The sequence below is a fragment of the Paracoccidioides brasiliensis genome, assembly GCF_000150735.1.
Source record: "Paracoccidioides brasiliensis Pb18 unplaced genomic scaffold supercont2.2, whole genome shotgun sequence".
Lineage (NCBI taxonomy): Eukaryota > Fungi > Ascomycota > Eurotiomycetes > Onygenales > Ajellomycetaceae > Paracoccidioides > Paracoccidioides brasiliensis.
The window spans coordinates 1,385,061-1,402,039 of record NW_011371359.1 but is presented as its reverse complement, the minus strand read 5'-3'; the positions used below and the strand labels follow the sequence as shown (position 1 = coordinate 1,402,039).

The window sequence follows — 16,979 nt, the reverse complement described above, 5'->3', positions numbered from 1 at the left end:
GTTGCATGACTGTTCGTATTATTATCATTTACCCCCATCCCTTTTTTCTCTTTACTTATTGCCACTTTTGCGCGCCGTCTGGGGAACCATTGTATTCTTCCCCCCTTCATCTTCTATTGCAGAACGCCCTCATTGTTGCTCTGCCCCTTTTGAATTTTCCAATAGTTAGTTAGGTTCTTTCTCTTGTTCTTGCTTTGTCAGCAGCTCTATGCATGCATATTATCTTGTTTACTTGCCCACCTTGTCTTATTCTCTCATGTCTTTTTTATTAAAACTGTGGCATGAATAATTTTTACAGTGCCCTACTTCCTATCTGTCACCTGATAGGTACGGTAGTTTAGGCAAATACCAGGTCACTTCCAAGCCACCTGTACCCATATTTCCACTCCATCTCTCCCCGAACTTGTCCCTTTCTGGTTAGCAAGCGGGATTACAAGACTGACCTTTAACTCCCGCGGCGTTGTTGCTTTTGTCCCCCTTTTGCACTTGTCCTCGCAGCTGTCCCCCTATCCAATCACCGCCTGGGATCTCTGTCCCTTTCACTCTATCTGTGTTCCTCTCCCACCCGTTCCTGCGATGACTAATGTTACCACGTGATCACAAGCTTTCTTGGCAATATAAATAGCACATCCTCCACTCCACTCCTCCCCTTTTTCTTTTTCTTTTCCTGTTCTTTTTGCTTTTTCCCCTTTTGGCAAGTTCTGTATTTCCAACCACCCCCTAAATTAATACAACAACCAACAGAGCATCCAGAGATTCCTTTTAAGGAAGCACGCATCTCTATGCTTTTACAATATCCTGTGATATTATATTTTTGTTCTCCTGCATGCATTCTTATGTTATGGCTCTGACAGCACCCCACATCGTCTAGTCTTTTAAAGTTCTCCTGAACCTGGCTTAGTCAGAAAAAAAAACGGGGGCCCAAAAGTCCCGGAATCGGGTATATTTTGATCCTACCAAGCTCTAGCTAGCTGCTCAACGAGTCGTTGCTTCTTTCCTCTCTCTGGCCTGCTCTGTTTAGCTTCGCGACGCTCTTTTCCTATTCGATCGCCCGGCGGGTGAGGGCGTGTGTTGGTGGCTGTTGCCCAACCCTCCCGAGTTCTCACGTGATTGCCACCGATGACCATGGCGACTCCTCCGCCAGACTCTTCGGCTGTGGAGAACAAACCTCAACCATCACCCGCCGTCGAAGAGGTGACTCTCCATGAGGACTTGCTAGGGTGAGTAATCTCCATCCATCCATCCAGGCAACCCATGTATCGCTGTGAGTGACATGTTAAAAAGAGAGAGATCATTGTTACTAACCGGCCGTCATCATCGTCCAAAAGTGGCACCGCGGTTCTAGAAACCAAACCTGTCACGGTGAAGCTTCCTGAAACCATGTCAGAGCCACAGGTAAATCAAGCTGTTGTGGATGAAAATCATCCCCTTTCGCCCGCTGTGACGGGTGATGGGCTCCATCAACCCCTGCCAAATGGCGTGAATGGTTCTGCTGAGGGAGCGGATGCTTCAGCCAATGAAGGATATCCCCCAAACTCCCCGCCAACAACACAGGAAACAGCTTCTTTAGCAGGACCGGAGGCAGCAGTCCCAACCTCCACAGCACCAGAGCCAGAACCTGTATTGCAAACTGTGGCAGATCTGCCATCATCTAACCAACCGGAGGAGGTGTTTGTTCCACTGACAGAAACACTCCCTGTTGTTGCTGAGAATGAGGGCGTGAGTGAAGCTCCCAAACCATCTTCGGAGCCTGCCAACGTGCTATCGCCTTCTCCCCTCAATTTCCAGCCAATTCCAGAAAACTCTCCTGTAGACACGACAATGAAAAAGCCAGAAGCTGCTCCTGCAAGTGAGCCACTTCCACCTTCTACGAGCGAAAATCAGCGGTCACTACCCGTTATTCAAAAGGAGCATACTATCACACCGCCGGAACCTCAAAAAGAGGAGATCCCATCACCTCCGGCTCCTCAAAATGAAACTACCCCTGTTCCTGACATCATCCCTTCTCAACCCGTTCCTACCACGACGAACTTGCCTTCTCTTTCTCCACTGTCCCCTGGAAGTACATCTGCGGCTATGGCGGCCCTGGAGCAGGAAGCGGCACCTAAACCCGAGCCTGCTGAGCCTGCTGAGCCTGCCCCTGTATCTGAAACTGTGAAGCCTTCACAGGTCGAGGAACAGCCACAGGAGGACCAAGAGATGGTAGATGCCCCCCCTGCACCACCAAGAAAGGTTTCACGGGAACGGGAAGAGGATGTAGATGAGGAACCCTCCTCAAAGCGTGCCAAGACAGATGACTCTGCGCCTGCTGCGCCAGAATTTAAAGTTCCTGAGCTTCCCACTCAAACCGCCGCCCCCGCAAGTGAGGCTTCTCAGCCGACAAGCCCTGTCACAAAATTGCAGACAAGATTTTTGACTCGATGCCTTCAAGGCCTGAAACGTCTTCATGACGCTAGATTTTTCCGAGAGCCGGTAGACGCTGTTAAGCTGAATATTCCAAACTACCCCCTTATCATAAAGAATCCTATGGATTTGCGAACCATGGAAGATAAGCTAAAGCAGGGATCATATGCTTCAGTTGATGCAGTTATTGCGGATTTCAACTTGATGATTGAGAACTCTGTCACGTTCAATGGAGCCGACCATGTGGTTAGCATGGAAGGCCGAAATCTCAAGCAGAACTTTGAGCGCCATCTGTCTAAACTCCCCAAGGCAGATGAAGTGGAAGTGACTCCTGCGGAAAAGAAGGCCAAGAAGACGGCTACTGCTCCTACTAAAACCCAGCCTGCCCGACGTGAGTCGAGAGGTTCTGCGGGCAATAATGCACGTCCTGCACCTGCTGTATCTCCTACGACGACGTTTGCGCTTGGTCCTGAAGGACTGCCTCTCATCCGTCGGGATTCCAGCACTGCTGATGGGAGGCCTAAGCGCTCGATTCACCCTCCAAAAAATCGCGAGCTACCCTATAGCGCGAAGCCGAAAAAGAAGAAATACCAATGGGAGTTGAAATTCTGCCAAGAAGTGCTTGACGAGCTTCACAAACCTAAACATTATCTCATCGCTGCACCATTCTACCACCCTGTTGACCCAGTTGCGCTGAATATTCCAACTTACCATAGTGTAATTAAGAAACCTATGGATCTGCAGACTGTCCAAACTAAGCTACGGACCGGTCAGTATGAGAATGCAAAGGAGATGGAAGCTGATATCCGCCTAATGTTCAAAAATTGCTACAAGTTCAACATCCCTGGAGATCCGACATTCAACGCTGGAAAAAGCATGGAAGAATTGTTTGACAACAAGTGGAGCCAGAAACGTCGTTGGATCGAAGCTCACGAACCTACCTCCGGCCATCAAAGCCCTGGCACGTCTGACAATGGCAGTGATTTTGAGGGTGAGGACAGTGAGGAAGACAATGACCAGGAGAAATTGAACCAGCTCCAGAAACAAATTGCGGAGATGTCTAAACAGGTCGAGGCGATTACTCAAAAGAAAAAGAAGACCCCCCCAAGTAGCACAAAGAAATCAAGCAAATCGAAATCCACCAAAAAGGATACCGCCAAGAAAGGATCTGGCGGCGGGACTGGTGGTGGTGCATCTGGGAGGAAAGATAACAAGAAGAGCGGTTCCAAGTCAAGCAAATCTGAGAAGCAACACTGGGTTACGTATCGCGAAAAGCAAATTATCTCTAACGGCATCAGCAGTTTGCCTGAGAAGAGAATGACGGAGGCCCTTAAGATTATTCAGTCAAACGTTCCAGGGTTAAAGGTACGTCACGTGTTTATCCATTCTACAGTTCCATAAATGTGCGATTTATCGCGTGAAAGAATAGGCTAATCAAATTGAGCGTAAAACAGGATACCAAAGAAGCCGAAATAGAACTTGACATTGACGAACTACCCAATGAAGTCCTCCTTGTCTTGCTCAAATTTGTCAAGAAACATGCTCCTGCAGCTATGGAGATTGATGAACCGGAACCAGATCCCGCGCCCATCGTGGCGTCATCGAAGCCCAAGAAGAATAAGCCCATGAGCAAGTATGAGCAAGAGGCCCGTATTAATAGCATCGAAGGTACTATCTCTCGTTTCCAGGGGGGAGGTGGGAAATCGCAACTTTCGCCTGAGCCTAGTATGTTTAATATTTTCTCTCTGGCACCGGTATCTTCGGACATATCTCCCATCATGTGTACGTTTATTCTAACGTTTTAAACAGTTCAATCTGTTGAAGCCGCTGAAAGCAGTGAAGATGACGATGACTCCGAGGAGAGTGAAGAAGAGTAGATTCTATCATTGTTCTCTCATTTTCGTTCTCGCTCCTCTTGCCCGCTCTCCGTACTACCGGATTTCATCCCTTCCAAAGAAACCCATAGGTTGCCACTAGCAACTTCATACGCTGACCATCAATCGATCCATTCTTAAGGCGTTGTTGTCCTTACATGTATCCTCGACACCACCGCCTCTCCCCCCTCCCATCGCTTAACAGTGAACTTCACCCCTTCATCAGCCAATTTCAGTTTCTTCACGTACATATTTATTTGACAAAAGCCAGACTTCATTTTAATCATGAGCTTGAAATTCGTGTTTTCGCTCTCAAGGCACCTGTTTAGGCGGTGTTTTCTCTTCTCCGTTTCCACTTTCAAACTCCATTGTTTTCACAAATGATCAATGATGTTAGCTTCATTTTATTATTTCCTCGTCCTCTCTATTTCACCTGTATTGAGCAAGTTGAGCACCCAGTTATGGTGCTATGGAAAGGCGAGGAGAAAAAGAAGAGCAAAAGGGAAAGTTTCGAAGGCAACCCATCTCTTTATCTTAGCAGATTCTAGGGAAAGACCCAGTTGTTTTACTTTCCCTTCGCCACAACACCATGTTTGTGTACTCATTCAACTCCTGCTTCAACCAAACAAGCCATCCCCGACTACTTGTCGAACAGTTTTCCTCCTAGAGATTCAGATATTCCGGTTAAATTAGCCGAGGAAAGTGAGATTGTGACTTGATGTTTCTAGTCTTTTTAAAGCCGTTGTATCACATTTTCAGCAGCTGGTGGTTTTTTCTTCTTTATCTTACAAAGGCTCTGACTGACCGAGCAGTGCGGGCGAGGAATGGCCGCTTTACTTTGATTTTGCGCTTGATGTTTCTGCTGCTGCAACTGCTGCTGCAGCTTTTTTTTTGTTGGGGATAAAAACTTGCTGGCGCTTAGTTCTTTTTTGTTTTTGCATTTCTTCTGTCTTGTGCCACTGTTGCTTTAGCTCTTGTTTTTTTGCTTTGTGGGGGGGTTGGGTGAGGAAGGATTTTTTCTACCTTGTATGATATTACTAATATGAGAATTGACAAGACCAAAAAATGAAAATGAAAAGGCAATAAGTGGTTCGAACTATTTTGTGTTCTGTTTCTAGCTGTCCTGTATATATCACCATGAAACTGCCAGTGACGTAATTAGTAGCAGAATAACTAATTAACTATCAATCAAGGATTGCTGCCCCCTGCGCTAGTTACGCTCAAGCTTTGTTCCTCGCTTTTACAAACTCTCGACCAACAATCAACACTCAACAATAACCAATTTCCAAACACAAAACACCACCTTTTCCCTCCAATCCACCCCAACCCTTTCAAACCGACTATGATTTCCCCCTGCGACCCGGCCATCTTAACCAATAACCCCCAATTCAAAGCCCTACACCAGCAACTAACAACAACAATATTGAATCCCGATGGCTCCACGCGAGCACATGCGGCGGATCCGTCGCGGAGAGCGGTGCAGGCTGTAAGTTTATCTACGACGCGTATATTCATGTACTTAATATATAGTTAATGGCGATGGATTGGTGGATGGAAGGGGGAGGTGTGTGTCTGTGTCTGTGTGTGTGTGTGTGTGGTATTGATGACTGATCTGGCCATGTTGCAACAGGATCTTAAGAAATATTTGATCAGAGCTGTGAAGACAAGAATTCTGCGGAGGGTTGTTGCGCGGGTTGCTGTGGAGGAGTCGAACGGGGGCTTGGATGATGAGGTAAGTTTGTTTGTGTGTATAACCATTGGATACGATGCAAGCTGGTGAGGAGGGCGGGTTAATCTCTCTCTCTCTCTCTCTTCCCCCCTCCAAATGGCATTGGAATGGAAGAGACACATCGGCTAACAGCTCGGGTCGTCATCGACAACCATCCGAAAAACAAAAGCTCCGAAACCTTGTCTCCGTCATCGTGCTCTACATCCAACATACCTCCTCCAGCTTCAAAAACAGTGCCAACAACGATGAACTCCACTCTCTATTTTCCCCCGACCTGAAGCGCTTCCACTCCGCCATCCCCTCCCTCATCCCCTCTATCTCCAGCCTTCTCTCCGCAGACCTATCCCATCTCAAATCCTTCGCAAGCACAATCTCCACCTCCACCTCCAACTCCGACAACCACAACAGCAACAGCAGTGACAGACAACCCGCCCACCAACCAACCAACCAACCACGCCCGCGCAATCGCCTTCGTCCGCTCTCCCTCAAACCTTCGCCAGCAGACATCTCCCTCCCATCTCAACTATCCAACCGCCTCCGCACCCTGCGCACCATTCAATCGCACGATCTCCCGACAGCCCGGACAAAATTGACAGTCACGGCTGCGGCGGTGCTGGCTGCGCACGCCCAGGTGATGGAGCGGATGATACATATTCTTGAGCGGACGAAACATGGCGCGTTGGCGCGGGGCGGGAAGGCAAGGGCTGAGCATGTGGCGGTGGTGTTGCAGGGGATTGAGGGGAAGGTTTGGTATGTTTTTTTTTTTTTTTTTTTTTTTTTTTTGATCCCTACATCTCTATACGTAAATAACGATATATGTAGATCTGGAATATATCTATATTCATCTACACATTTTGGGTGTGTTCTTGTTGGTTTTATGAGTATATTTGGCTAATATCGCGGCATCTACACGATTACATACAGTATCATGAGACATGAGATGCTTTCAGCGATCTACACGCCGGAAACCACGGCTGCGTTGGCGCGTTATCGCGATCATCTGGATGATACGCGTTTACGACTGGAGGAGAGGAGGAAGCAGGCTGTGCTGAAGCTGGAGGCCTATGAGCGGGCCGATTCTGGTGAGGGTGCTGGTGCAGATGGCGACGGTGGTTCAGAAAAGCCAGGGGCTATGGTGGAGATTGCAAGGAGGTATGGAGCTTTGGTTAAGGAGGTTGATGGTGTGAGGATGGAGATTAGAAGATTGGGGGGTTGATGTTGAGAAGGGTTGTGTTGAATTTTGAATGCGCTGGGAACGGCGTTGGTTGGGATTTTCTCTTTCTTTCTTCTTTTCCTTATTTTGGTGAAGCGTTGGATCACTACATCTTGTTAATTTGTCAATGTATCTGAGAGGAGTATGAGCTATATACCTTATTACTAGTTATTCTTTGTTATATATTTTCATCCATAATGTTAAAATTGTTTAACCTCCGCATCTTCACCGCCTTCGATGACAGAAAAAGTTAGCTGTTCTTGGCGAAGTTTTTCCTGCCAACCCAACCTCAAAAGTCCAAAAATCACATTGCATATCGCAAACCCAACCAAACTCCGTGCACACAAACCTACGTACCATATATTGCCGTTCTAGTGCATACCAGAATCATGGCAGACACCGAAGCCCTCTCAATCTACGATGAAATCGAGATCGAAGACATGACCTACGACCCAACCCTCCAAATCTACCACTACCCGTGTCCCTGTGGCGATCGGTTCGAGATCGGTATTGCAGACCTGCGAGATGGGGAGGAGATTGCCGTGTGTCCCAGTTGCAGTTTGATGGTTAGGGTTATTTTTGATTTGGTTAGTGATGACCGTTTTAATATATATATATTTTTTGATTGGGGGGATGGCGGAAAGAGATGAAAGAGCCCCTTCGTTGCTAACAAGCGTGGTGTCCGCAACAGGATGATCTGCCAAAAGACAACGACGGTACGGGTTCTGGTGCTGTCGCGGCGGCTACGATCACTGCGAAGGCGTAGGTGGCAGCGGAGGAGATCATGGAAGATTAAAGTTAGAAGACAAAAACAGTATTCGTTACTATTGGAATATCGAACAAACGCCATTGCCCGGGCGGTTGGGCCGACGATGTGGTGAAGGATCAAGGCAACAGGATATAGAAGATAAGAGAATGGGGAGGAAAAGAGGATGAGGTAGGATGGCACCTGAGGGAATGTACAGTACCTGTGCTGCGCCATCCGACTATTATGGAAGGGGAAACAGATATTCGACTGCCGTCAACAGTATTTCTGGACCGGTTAGGTCTTCACTGTGATGGCCAGATGCTTCACAGCTCCTCGAGGATTATTTCCAACAGAAGATGTCATGCTGAGTGGTATGTCAGCAGTTCTCGTCAAAGGCTGTGCGGAATAACGGCCTCAGGTCGCAACACTCGAAACACATCTACGGGTGCTTTTGTCGCGATGGGGACGCTGTCTCGGATGTCCAAGGAGTGGTGAGGGCACAATATGGGATGAAAAAAATTAAAGCCAAGTGTGGAAGAGTCTGTACGATGAAGCAGATGGAGGAAGCGTAAGATTATTACCACGATAACTGTACAGCTTTTTGGGTGGATATGCTATGAAGTTATTGTTATGGAATTAAATTCTCGCGTTGAATAAATATAATACAAGCACAGCACCAATCAACCTCCTAAACCTCAGTTTCTTCGTAGACATCATACTTTATGCCCAGGTTCAACTCCTCATTGAGCAAGGTGGTCAAGTTCGAGCCGTCGCGCAGATAGATCCATTGGCCCTTGATGAACTCGCGTGTGCCTTCCTTCTCATCCATATGGTCACCTTGCACAACCCAATCGTAGCGTTTGGGGCCCGATAAGGGTGAGCTGAGCCATATCTGCTTGTTGGGTGGCTGTTTGTTGAGCACATAGACGCCGGAGTTGGGGACGGTGATGTTGATGACGCCAGCCTGTATGGACGGGGAGAAAGATGGGGGGTTATTAGTATTGTAGAAAACGGACGACAACAAAATGCAGGATAGAAGGGTAAAGAAAGTTGAGGTGTAGCAGGAAGGAGACGGCGTAAAGCCAATTGCACGTTTGATTGGGATATAGGACAAATAACCAAAGAACAGCGAGTACAAAAGGGAATTAACAAGTCAGGGGAGGGGAGACTGTGTATTTAGATAGAGCAGGGAACATACGCTATACTCTGCCTCGACATCCGAACCATCCTCCTGTAATTGTTCGATCTGTGATAGTAGGAGGTTGAAATAATGCTCTGAATATTCACGGTACTGTTCGTCCGTCAATGGCGACGGTTGCATGACGTGATTTGCTCCGCCAGCGATATTTGGATTTGACGATTCGACCTTGGGCGGGGCAGGGTCGGCGGAACCGGGTGTGATCCCCTTGCGGAGAACGGGCGTGGAGTGGAGGCGGCGGTAGTAGATCTTGGCTGGTGACCCACGCCGTAATTTCCTTGAGGATAGGAAAGGCGATTCTGTGCGGAGAGCAGTGGTGGTAGTGGTTGTGATGGCCGGGAGGAGATGGGCGGGAGAGCTGTTGCTGGCCGAGCGGAGAAGGGAGGAGGCCGTTCGGGAGCTCGTCCGGGAGAGCATGATGGAGGTGGAGGAGGGGATATAGGAACAAGAACGTAGAGGGATGCCGGTTGTCTGGCACTCTTTTGTACAACTGGTCCCAATTCCAGCAGCTAGAAAGGAATGGCTTTGGAATTGACGGTGTTTACGGGATGTCGGGTTGGTGTGGCCACGGACGAATCAGATCAGCCGAAGCAATTATAATAAAATATGCATTTAATCATTCCCAGGTACCGAGATCGGTACCTAACTTAGCATGCGCACCAATGTACAGTGGAGTAACTTTCCTATCCGTCAATTATCTAGCAGATCCCCCGCGATCCGAGTTCATTCTACATAACCCCCTCCCACTCCCCCAGTTTACCCGGTCTTGTTCTTGTCTCTCTTAACTACTCTACTGAACAACGCCTTTTCTTTTGGGGGATCAACAATCCTGTCACGTGTTTAAAAGACACGTGAGACTCGTCGAAGGGATGACTTGGCTTCGGCGTTGGTTTGACGGTGTTGGAACCAACACGGCTTGAGTGACCCGCCAGTAGCAAGCAGTGCATGTTTCACGCATCCAAAAGCGAGCGGAGACGAACGTTGAATGCTTGTATATATATGGGTAGATTTTGCCTCTCCCGTAGCTTCTGGAATCGACACAACATTCTCTCGCAAACCGTCGCTCCAACTTCCATTCGCGCAGCATAAGCATGCCCCGCAGGAGTTCGAATTACCAGCGCAGGGCCAGGCAACCTTCCCAGAGCCAAAGTAGCAGTAGTAGGACCCGCAAAACCCATTTCCTCAGTCTGCCGCTGGTAAACGAGACTTCTATTGCACAACTAGCCTCTTCCCTGGCGGAGTTCAAAGATGCCATCCCGCTTCGGCCCCTTCCAGTATCTGCACGGCTCCCTGACAGGCCCCTTGTGCCAGATGCAGCTCTTAAGCCGCTGGGGACTCTGCATCTGACGCTTGGCGTCATGAGTCTGCCAACGAAGGAACGCCAGGAAGAGGCGCTGCAATTCCTGAAATCCCTAGATCTTGAAGCGATGTTACGAGATGTGGAGAGCCAAACGAAGAGCCAGGCGAAGACCGCGGGCACGAGAGCAAAGGCAGAAACTGTAATGGGCGCTGCTGCTGATGCGCCTGTGGAACCCTTCATTATCAATTTAACCTCCCTACATGCACTTCCCAACGCGCGAGCGGCCACCGTTCTCTATGCAAACCCCGTAGACAGTACGGCGCGCTTATATCCGTTCTGCGTCAGCTTGCGGAATAAATTCATCAATGCCGGGTTTATGGAGCAGGACATAATTAAGGGTGGCGCCTCTCCCCCCAAAATGGAGGCTGGCAGCCCCGGTACCAAGGACATTTGTGACTCGGATGGCGAAGGTAAGCAAGGCGACGATAGAAATGAGGATAAACAGGTTGCTGCTCAAACATCAAGTCAGAGGAAAAGGAGACCCCGCCCCTTTCTCCTGCACGCCACAGTCGTAAATACAGTCCACGTTCCCCACAGCCAGCGGGGAGAGGGGAAACGAAGGGAAATGTTCAAGTTTGATGCACGGGATCTTCTAATGGAATTTGGCAACTATACACCTGCTGCAGAAGACGCAGACGCAGATCCAGAAGGCAGCGACCAGGAGCGAAAACTACCCCAGAGTCGGGTTCAGTCCGTAGCAGAACAGGAGGGTAAGGATCCAGGGAGGCAGAAAGCGAGTCTGGCCAAAAGAAGGGAGAAATCAGTTTTCGTCTGGGCTAAAAATATCCTGATTGATCGTGTCTGTATATGCGAACTGGGTGCGAAGCCGGTGACGGAAGACAGGGCGAATGATGGGGCAGTGTTGGGGGCGGCATATATTAGTGTTGGGGAGCGAAGCTTGATCTTTGCATCTCGAGAGGGAGAAGGAGATACCAATGGGAGTAGAGATGGGAGTGAGGATGAGGATGGAGACGGCGATAGCAGGGATAGTAGGGAATCTGATGACGGGGGTGTTAGTGTGGTCTAGGCTCAGGAGTTCCATGGATGTTTTGTTTCAATGTCGACTACGAAAGATACCGGGAGACTGTGTATAGATCAAGCACAGTATTTCCGGCTGTATGTGATGGGCGCACGGGGATGGGTTGGTTTGAGGAGGGTGCGCTCGGAATATTAATTAGAGAGTATGTGAATTAATCAATTGTTTTTAAAAATGATGGGGAAAAGACAAGTATCGAAAACGCCCCTAGAGAAACAAGCGCCTGTCCGGATCCGTTTGGTATATATACCTAAGACAAGAGAAGAACCTATCCAACGGAGAAACGGCCAACAGAGAGTGCCAAAATTTTGGCAGGTCACAGAGACCCATGCTGCAAAAATAAAGAGGGAAGCAAAAAAAAAAAAAAAAACACCCTCGTTCGCAGTACAATATAACTCAGCCAAAATTATCGTACTTTGCCCATAACAGTTTCCACGCCGCGCTCCACATACAACTCCGCAGCCTTTGCTTTAACAGCACTAACCATCGACCTCTCAAAATCATCTCGACTCCTCAACACTGCCTCAACCCAAGACAACTGCAGGTCCCAATACTCAGTCTTAAAGGCCTCGTAGACCGCCACGACACCAGCACCCTTCTCCGCCTCCAGCAACCTAACAAGCCAGTCAACCAATCGCCACCGGTCTTTGATGGTACTTGCAAACGCATCCGGGAATTTCTGGAAAAACCCAAAGACGGTCAAGACGTCATCTTTGAACTTATCCGTGAATGGATCTTGGCGACGGAACTTGGCGCCCTTGTTACGGATGGCGGATAGGTAGCGGACAAGCAGCTCGTCCGAGAGTTCCTCGACGAGTATATCTGTGAGACTAGGATGCAGCACGGAGCTATAATCGGCCATGTAGTCTTCAAAGGTAGACACCATGCGTTTGATGGCGAACTCGCCATACCATTTTTGCGTGAAGAAGTCTGGCAGCGTGGTGCGGAAGTCGACGGTGAAGATCAGCTCAATGAAGAGACTTATGCAGTGCGTGCTTAGGTCCACGTAGCCGTTGCGGAGATTGTCGAGTTCCATGGTCGCGCGGGATGCCATATATTTTGGTGTGACGAGTGACTCGAAGTCGCGTTTGAAGCGGGTGAGGTAACCCAGCTGGCTCGAGGCATCGTCGTTATCATCGATACAGGCGATTTGGTCGTTGGCGATGGCAATGAGCCAGTCTTGCAATTGTTGCATGCCTTCAGTTTGGTCTGTTGTGGGATTTTTGTACTTGGCGCATTCCTCATCGAGGACAGTTTGCCAAGTGGTTTGTCGGGCTTTCAAAGCGCGGAACATGGCATCTATGACTCCTTCTGTTACATCTGTTCGGTCAGACGAACCTGCAGCTACCGTCTGCTCGTGAATCATTCGCCACATATCCCCCAGGGTCTTTGTGCGGAAGTATCCATCCGGGTTGGTATCTAGAGCGTCGTTATCTCGCTCGAGTAAAGCTTTCTTGTCGGCCGCGCACATTCGCTCCATCCACTCGTCCAGGGTCTTGATAATGAGGTTCCGCCAGTCCCGAACAAGCTCACCCTCGCGGTCATCGAGTATGTTGGGAACAAGGTCTGATTGTTTCCAACCGAGTTTCGCCATTTTCTCGTAATATTTTTCAGACCAGTGTATGATGGCAAGCATATTGGCGGTGGGGAGTTCGGGGTCATTGATAAACTCGATAAGCCAGTCATGCATCATTCGGTGATAGATGTTTGTGTAGACGCTATATATCTTCCACTTCTTTGGCATAAGAGACTGCATCCCTTGTTTCACGGAAAATAAATCATTGAAAAACCACTTTAAGCACTTTTCCAGCTTATCTGGGTCAGCAAGAAATGTATCTTTGGATATCTCGAACTGGGTCTGTGCATATAACTCGATACTCTTTAGAAAATTCTCTTTATAGCCCTTGACGGTCTTAGGGCCAAGGTTTAGCGACTTGAACCGGCTGGCCAGAGCCTTATGGTCCTTCTGCGCCTCCTGCAAAGCTCGAACCTTGGCATCGTTCTTCTCTTCATTCATAATAACCAGAGCTAGGCGCACTACCATACTGCGGTTATCTGTCTGTATGAGCGGGATAAGATTCATAATAGCTGTTCCAAGGTGATCATCGAACCACTCAATCACAGAATCAAGGCCTTGAAACCACTCAACCAATGTATTTTCAGCGCTCCTATCCTGCGCTCTGCGTATCTGATCCATAGCCTCGTCCCGGAAATCTCTCAATTTGCTAATAGCCATATGAACACTGAGAAGATTTGGCTGATTTTCAAGATCCCGGTCATCTTCTCGTAATAACCGTTCAACCTCGTTGAGCTCGTTATGGAAGCTCTCCAGGCCCCTTTTCATCATTATCGTGGCCTCGAAATTCCGCTGTATCCTAGCCAGCTTATCTATCTGCGAGAAATCACCAACTGTGCCTTGGGATTCGGCACACAATTTATCAATGCCCTGTAGTTCGTCTCTCACTTTCAAGACATGCCGTTGACCCTCTGTAAGCTGGCCTATGCTTCGTTGTACTGTTTCAAGCTGGTCCCTTAATCCTTCGCGGAGTTGTGCATCCACTGCCGCTTTTTTCCTAGAGTACTCCGCTTTCAATGCCGGTATTTTATCTAAATCTTCTGGCTGACGCAGTAGATCTTCCAACCTAGGCATAGCAACCCCGCCATCCAAACTGCCATCATCAGGTATTGTTTTCAAATTTTCGGGTGGCATATTGGTGTTGGCAAGAATCGGCGATGTACGACAGGAAGGGGGTTTACTGGAAGTTTCCTGCGCCTCCACAGAGACAAGTTCAGGAACTGGCTTCCGATCGGTTATGCGATTGGCATCTGTAATAAACGGGGCATTCGCAAGCGCAAGGACAGACGACACGAAGCTGAGATTTGCGACCTCTTGTCCAGGAGGTGGTTCGAATGAGGGGCTCGGCCGGCGTTTCCCAGTCGCAATGGACGCAAGTCGAGATAGTGTAGCCCTTGATAAAGAGGAGTATGGGCTAGGAGTCGGAGTTTGCGATGTGGTTAAGGTTACGGCACGTGCAGAAGTAGTAATGGTGGTGGTGGTGGTAATAATATGAGCATTATCGGGAGGGAGGTGAGATTGGACAGAGATATTATCAGGGGTTATGGACTGCGGCTCGGGTACGGAATCATTTGGCGAGGCATTGGGCCATAAATCTTCTCCCTCTCCGACATTGGCTTCTTGCAATGAAGTTGGACCGTGTCCAGTCTGCACGTCCCACGGCTCTTCACTACCGTTCCCGTTCCCGTTCCCGTTCCCGCTCCCGCTCCCGCTCCCTTTTCCTTTCCCTTTTTCTTTTGCCGTTGTTTTGTTCTCCTTTTTCTTGTTGCGATTGATGTGATCCTCGATGGCAGCCGCCCGCTGCGCCACAGACAGTGTGGCGCTGGGTTGCATGCTGGCCCGGAAAAACCTTCCGTTTTGGGAAATTTCACCAGCCACACTCGGCTGCAGGTTTTGGTGGGTCGGCATTGGTTCCGGATTATCGATTGTCCGCCCTCCCTTGTGTCGTCGTCGTTTGGTGGGAACTATTTTGACTGGCGTTAAAAAACGACTCGTTGTGATATCGATACTTTCTAGCATTGGCGACGCAATCCGGGAGGATAGAGAATTACAAGCTAGAACGGATCAATTCGGCTTGGGTACTCGCAGGTACTTTCATCAAAAGCACCAGTTTAGCACTGATTTCGCTCGAATCATCGCAGCTGTAGTCGTGGTGTTGCTGGGAACCTACCTCTAGAGTTGGATTTTGTCAGTACCGGAAGTGGATAACCGGAAGATCTGGATTTTGCAATTGCACAAGTGTGGGACAAAGATCTAGAGGCCAACCAGACCGTGGAGAAAGAAAAGGACAGAGTCCCGTGGAACGGAAGGTCACAGCTGTCTTCCAGCAACCCAAGTGTCAACGATAGATAGCCTTGACAAGCACCCGGATATCCCAACCTCATTTCAGAGCACAAATCTGGTGGTGCTGCGAAAGTTTATCTTTTTCTTTTTCTTTTTCTTTTTTTTTTTTTTTCGCTGAATAGGAGTACTCTGGAACGAAGAGGAATAGAAAAGGGAGCAACGAGCAAACGAGCAAACGAACACCCGTACACCTCTGCGAAACGAAAACGCTCAGCCGTTGCTACGCCGACTGTCTGCCGACTGATTCCGAGTGACACAAGAACAAGCATACACACACCAATCACCCTCCCCCATACTCGCGCATCGGGGCATCTACATCCGTATGCTCCGTACCATATTCACATCTCCACAATGACATACTTCCGAATAACCCTCGTCCGCTCCGCCATAGGTCTGCCCCGCCGGACAACAGGCGTCCTCATGGCTCTCGGACTGAAAAAGCGTATGCAAACTGTCTTTTACCCCGTCACTCCCGATGTGGCCGGCCAGATTATGAAGGTGAAAGAACTGGTATCAGTGCGGGAGGTGGAGAAACCATTGACGAAGCTGGAGGTGCATTTGGAGCGCAAGCCGGACCCGGGGTATTATGTTGAGAAGAGGGCGGAGGAGGAGTTTAGGGAGAAGAGGGAGGCGTGAGGAGAAGATTGATTGATATTTCCCCTTCATCTACAGAGATTGGGTGTTTGAGACTGCTGAGGTTAGGTAGTGATGTGATGATTTTGGGATGCATGGCTTGTGAACAGGAGATAGAGACCCGATGTTGGACCGTACGGAGAGTGAAAACGTCATCCCCATGGCTCTCTCATAATAACCCCTTGATTTCCATCATCTCCCGCCAGCAGAAGGAGATTGGCAGCCCCATGTCTATCTGCTGCATCGACAGAAAACATCCACACAGATATACCAACAGAACAAGGCGTGATCCGTCCGTCCCCATACCATTTCTTCGCTTCGACACGACACGACCGATATATGACAGTGAGGGCCCCAATCTCCTCCTAACCTCACCTCGAACCTTCTGTTTCTCCTCGTCCCTCTACTCCCTCACACCAACTGGCTCACGTATCACCCTTTTGCCAAATTCATCTACTTCCTCCGGATCTCATTTGACTATTTCACGAACCTCATAGGCATATTTTTCCCCCTTGGATGCACATACTTGTATAACTAGCTAGACATCTTTTACTTGCGTTGATAGAAAACTGTTCATGTTCAAATTTATTGTTATGTTGCTTGCAGACATCGTACCCGTTCCTCTACTCCATAAAGCTTCATGAACCCCAGAGCTGACCCTGCTCCCTCTGAATCTGATATTCCAATAGAAAATGAATCAATAAATGGACGAAAAACGTGTAGACATGCAGGATGTAAATGAGAAATCAAGCATCTGATGGGCACCTGTCTTAAATTAAACTTTTTTTCAAATGAGAAGCATTGCCTCATCCACAAAAACTTTAAGCACATCTGGAAATCTCACAAATTAAAAGAGAAAGTAAAGA

The 16,979-nt window shown here is 48.6% G+C and overlaps 7 protein-coding genes across 7 annotated transcripts; 5 read left to right on the top strand and 2 right to left on the bottom strand.

Annotated features, from left to right (window-relative positions):
* Positions 1 to 1,125: 1,125 nt before the first annotated feature.
* On the top strand, positions 1,126 to 4,280 carry PADG_01630 (uncharacterized protein; the record flags this gene model as incomplete). The annotated part of the gene is made up of 4 exons (XM_010758701.1): positions 1,126 to 1,220; positions 1,329 to 3,768; positions 3,858 to 4,128; positions 4,213 to 4,280. The coding sequence occupies 4 exons, from the start codon at positions 1,126 to 1,128 to the stop codon at positions 4,278 to 4,280; spliced, it is 2,874 nt and encodes a 957-aa protein (XP_010757003.1).
* A 1,339-nt stretch (positions 4,281 to 5,619) lies between these two features.
* On the top strand, positions 5,620 to 7,985 carry PADG_11292 (diphthamide biosynthesis protein 3; the record flags this gene model as incomplete). The annotated part of the gene is made up of 6 exons (XM_010759549.1): positions 5,620 to 5,763; positions 5,908 to 6,009; positions 6,176 to 6,756; positions 6,931 to 7,189; positions 7,474 to 7,806; positions 7,911 to 7,985. The coding sequence occupies 6 exons, from the start codon at positions 5,620 to 5,622 to the stop codon at positions 7,983 to 7,985; spliced, it is 1,494 nt and encodes a 497-aa protein (XP_010757851.1).
* A 225-nt stretch (positions 7,986 to 8,210) lies between these two features.
* Positions 8,211 to 8,462, top strand: PADG_01627 (uncharacterized protein; the record flags this gene model as incomplete). The annotated part of the gene is made up of 1 exon (XM_010758700.1): positions 8,211 to 8,462. One exon carries the CDS (start codon positions 8,211 to 8,213, stop codon positions 8,460 to 8,462), a length of 252 nt encoding a protein of 83 aa, XP_010757002.1.
* Positions 8,463 to 8,655: 193 nt separating this feature from the next.
* On the bottom strand, positions 8,656 to 9,582 carry PADG_01626 (iron donor protein CyaY; the record flags this gene model as incomplete). The annotated part of the gene is made up of 2 exons (XM_010759219.1): positions 8,656 to 8,931; positions 9,166 to 9,582. The coding sequence occupies 2 exons, from the start codon at positions 9,580 to 9,582 to the stop codon at positions 8,656 to 8,658; spliced, it is 693 nt and encodes a 230-aa protein (XP_010757521.1).
* Positions 9,583 to 10,256: 674 nt separating this feature from the next.
* PADG_01625 (uncharacterized protein) lies at positions 10,257 to 11,552 on the top strand (the record flags this gene model as incomplete). The annotated part of the gene is made up of 1 exon (XM_010759218.1): positions 10,257 to 11,552. One exon carries the CDS (start codon positions 10,257 to 10,259, stop codon positions 11,550 to 11,552), a length of 1,296 nt encoding a protein of 431 aa, XP_010757520.1.
* A 415-nt stretch (positions 11,553 to 11,967) lies between these two features.
* On the bottom strand, positions 11,968 to 15,156 carry PADG_01624 (SNARE-binding exocyst subunit SEC6; the record flags this gene model as incomplete). The annotated part of the gene is made up of 1 exon (XM_010758699.1): positions 11,968 to 15,156. The coding sequence occupies one exon, from the start codon at positions 15,154 to 15,156 to the stop codon at positions 11,968 to 11,970; it is 3,189 nt and encodes a 1,062-aa protein (XP_010757001.1).
* A 675-nt stretch (positions 15,157 to 15,831) lies between these two features.
* On the top strand, positions 15,832 to 16,610 carry PADG_01623 (ribosomal protein L30; the record flags this gene model as incomplete). The annotated part of the gene is made up of 2 exons (XM_010758698.1): positions 15,832 to 16,112; positions 16,187 to 16,610. 2 exons carry the CDS (start codon positions 15,832 to 15,834, stop codon positions 16,608 to 16,610), a joined length of 705 nt encoding a protein of 234 aa, XP_010757000.1.
* Positions 16,611 to 16,979: the final 369 nt, after the last annotated feature.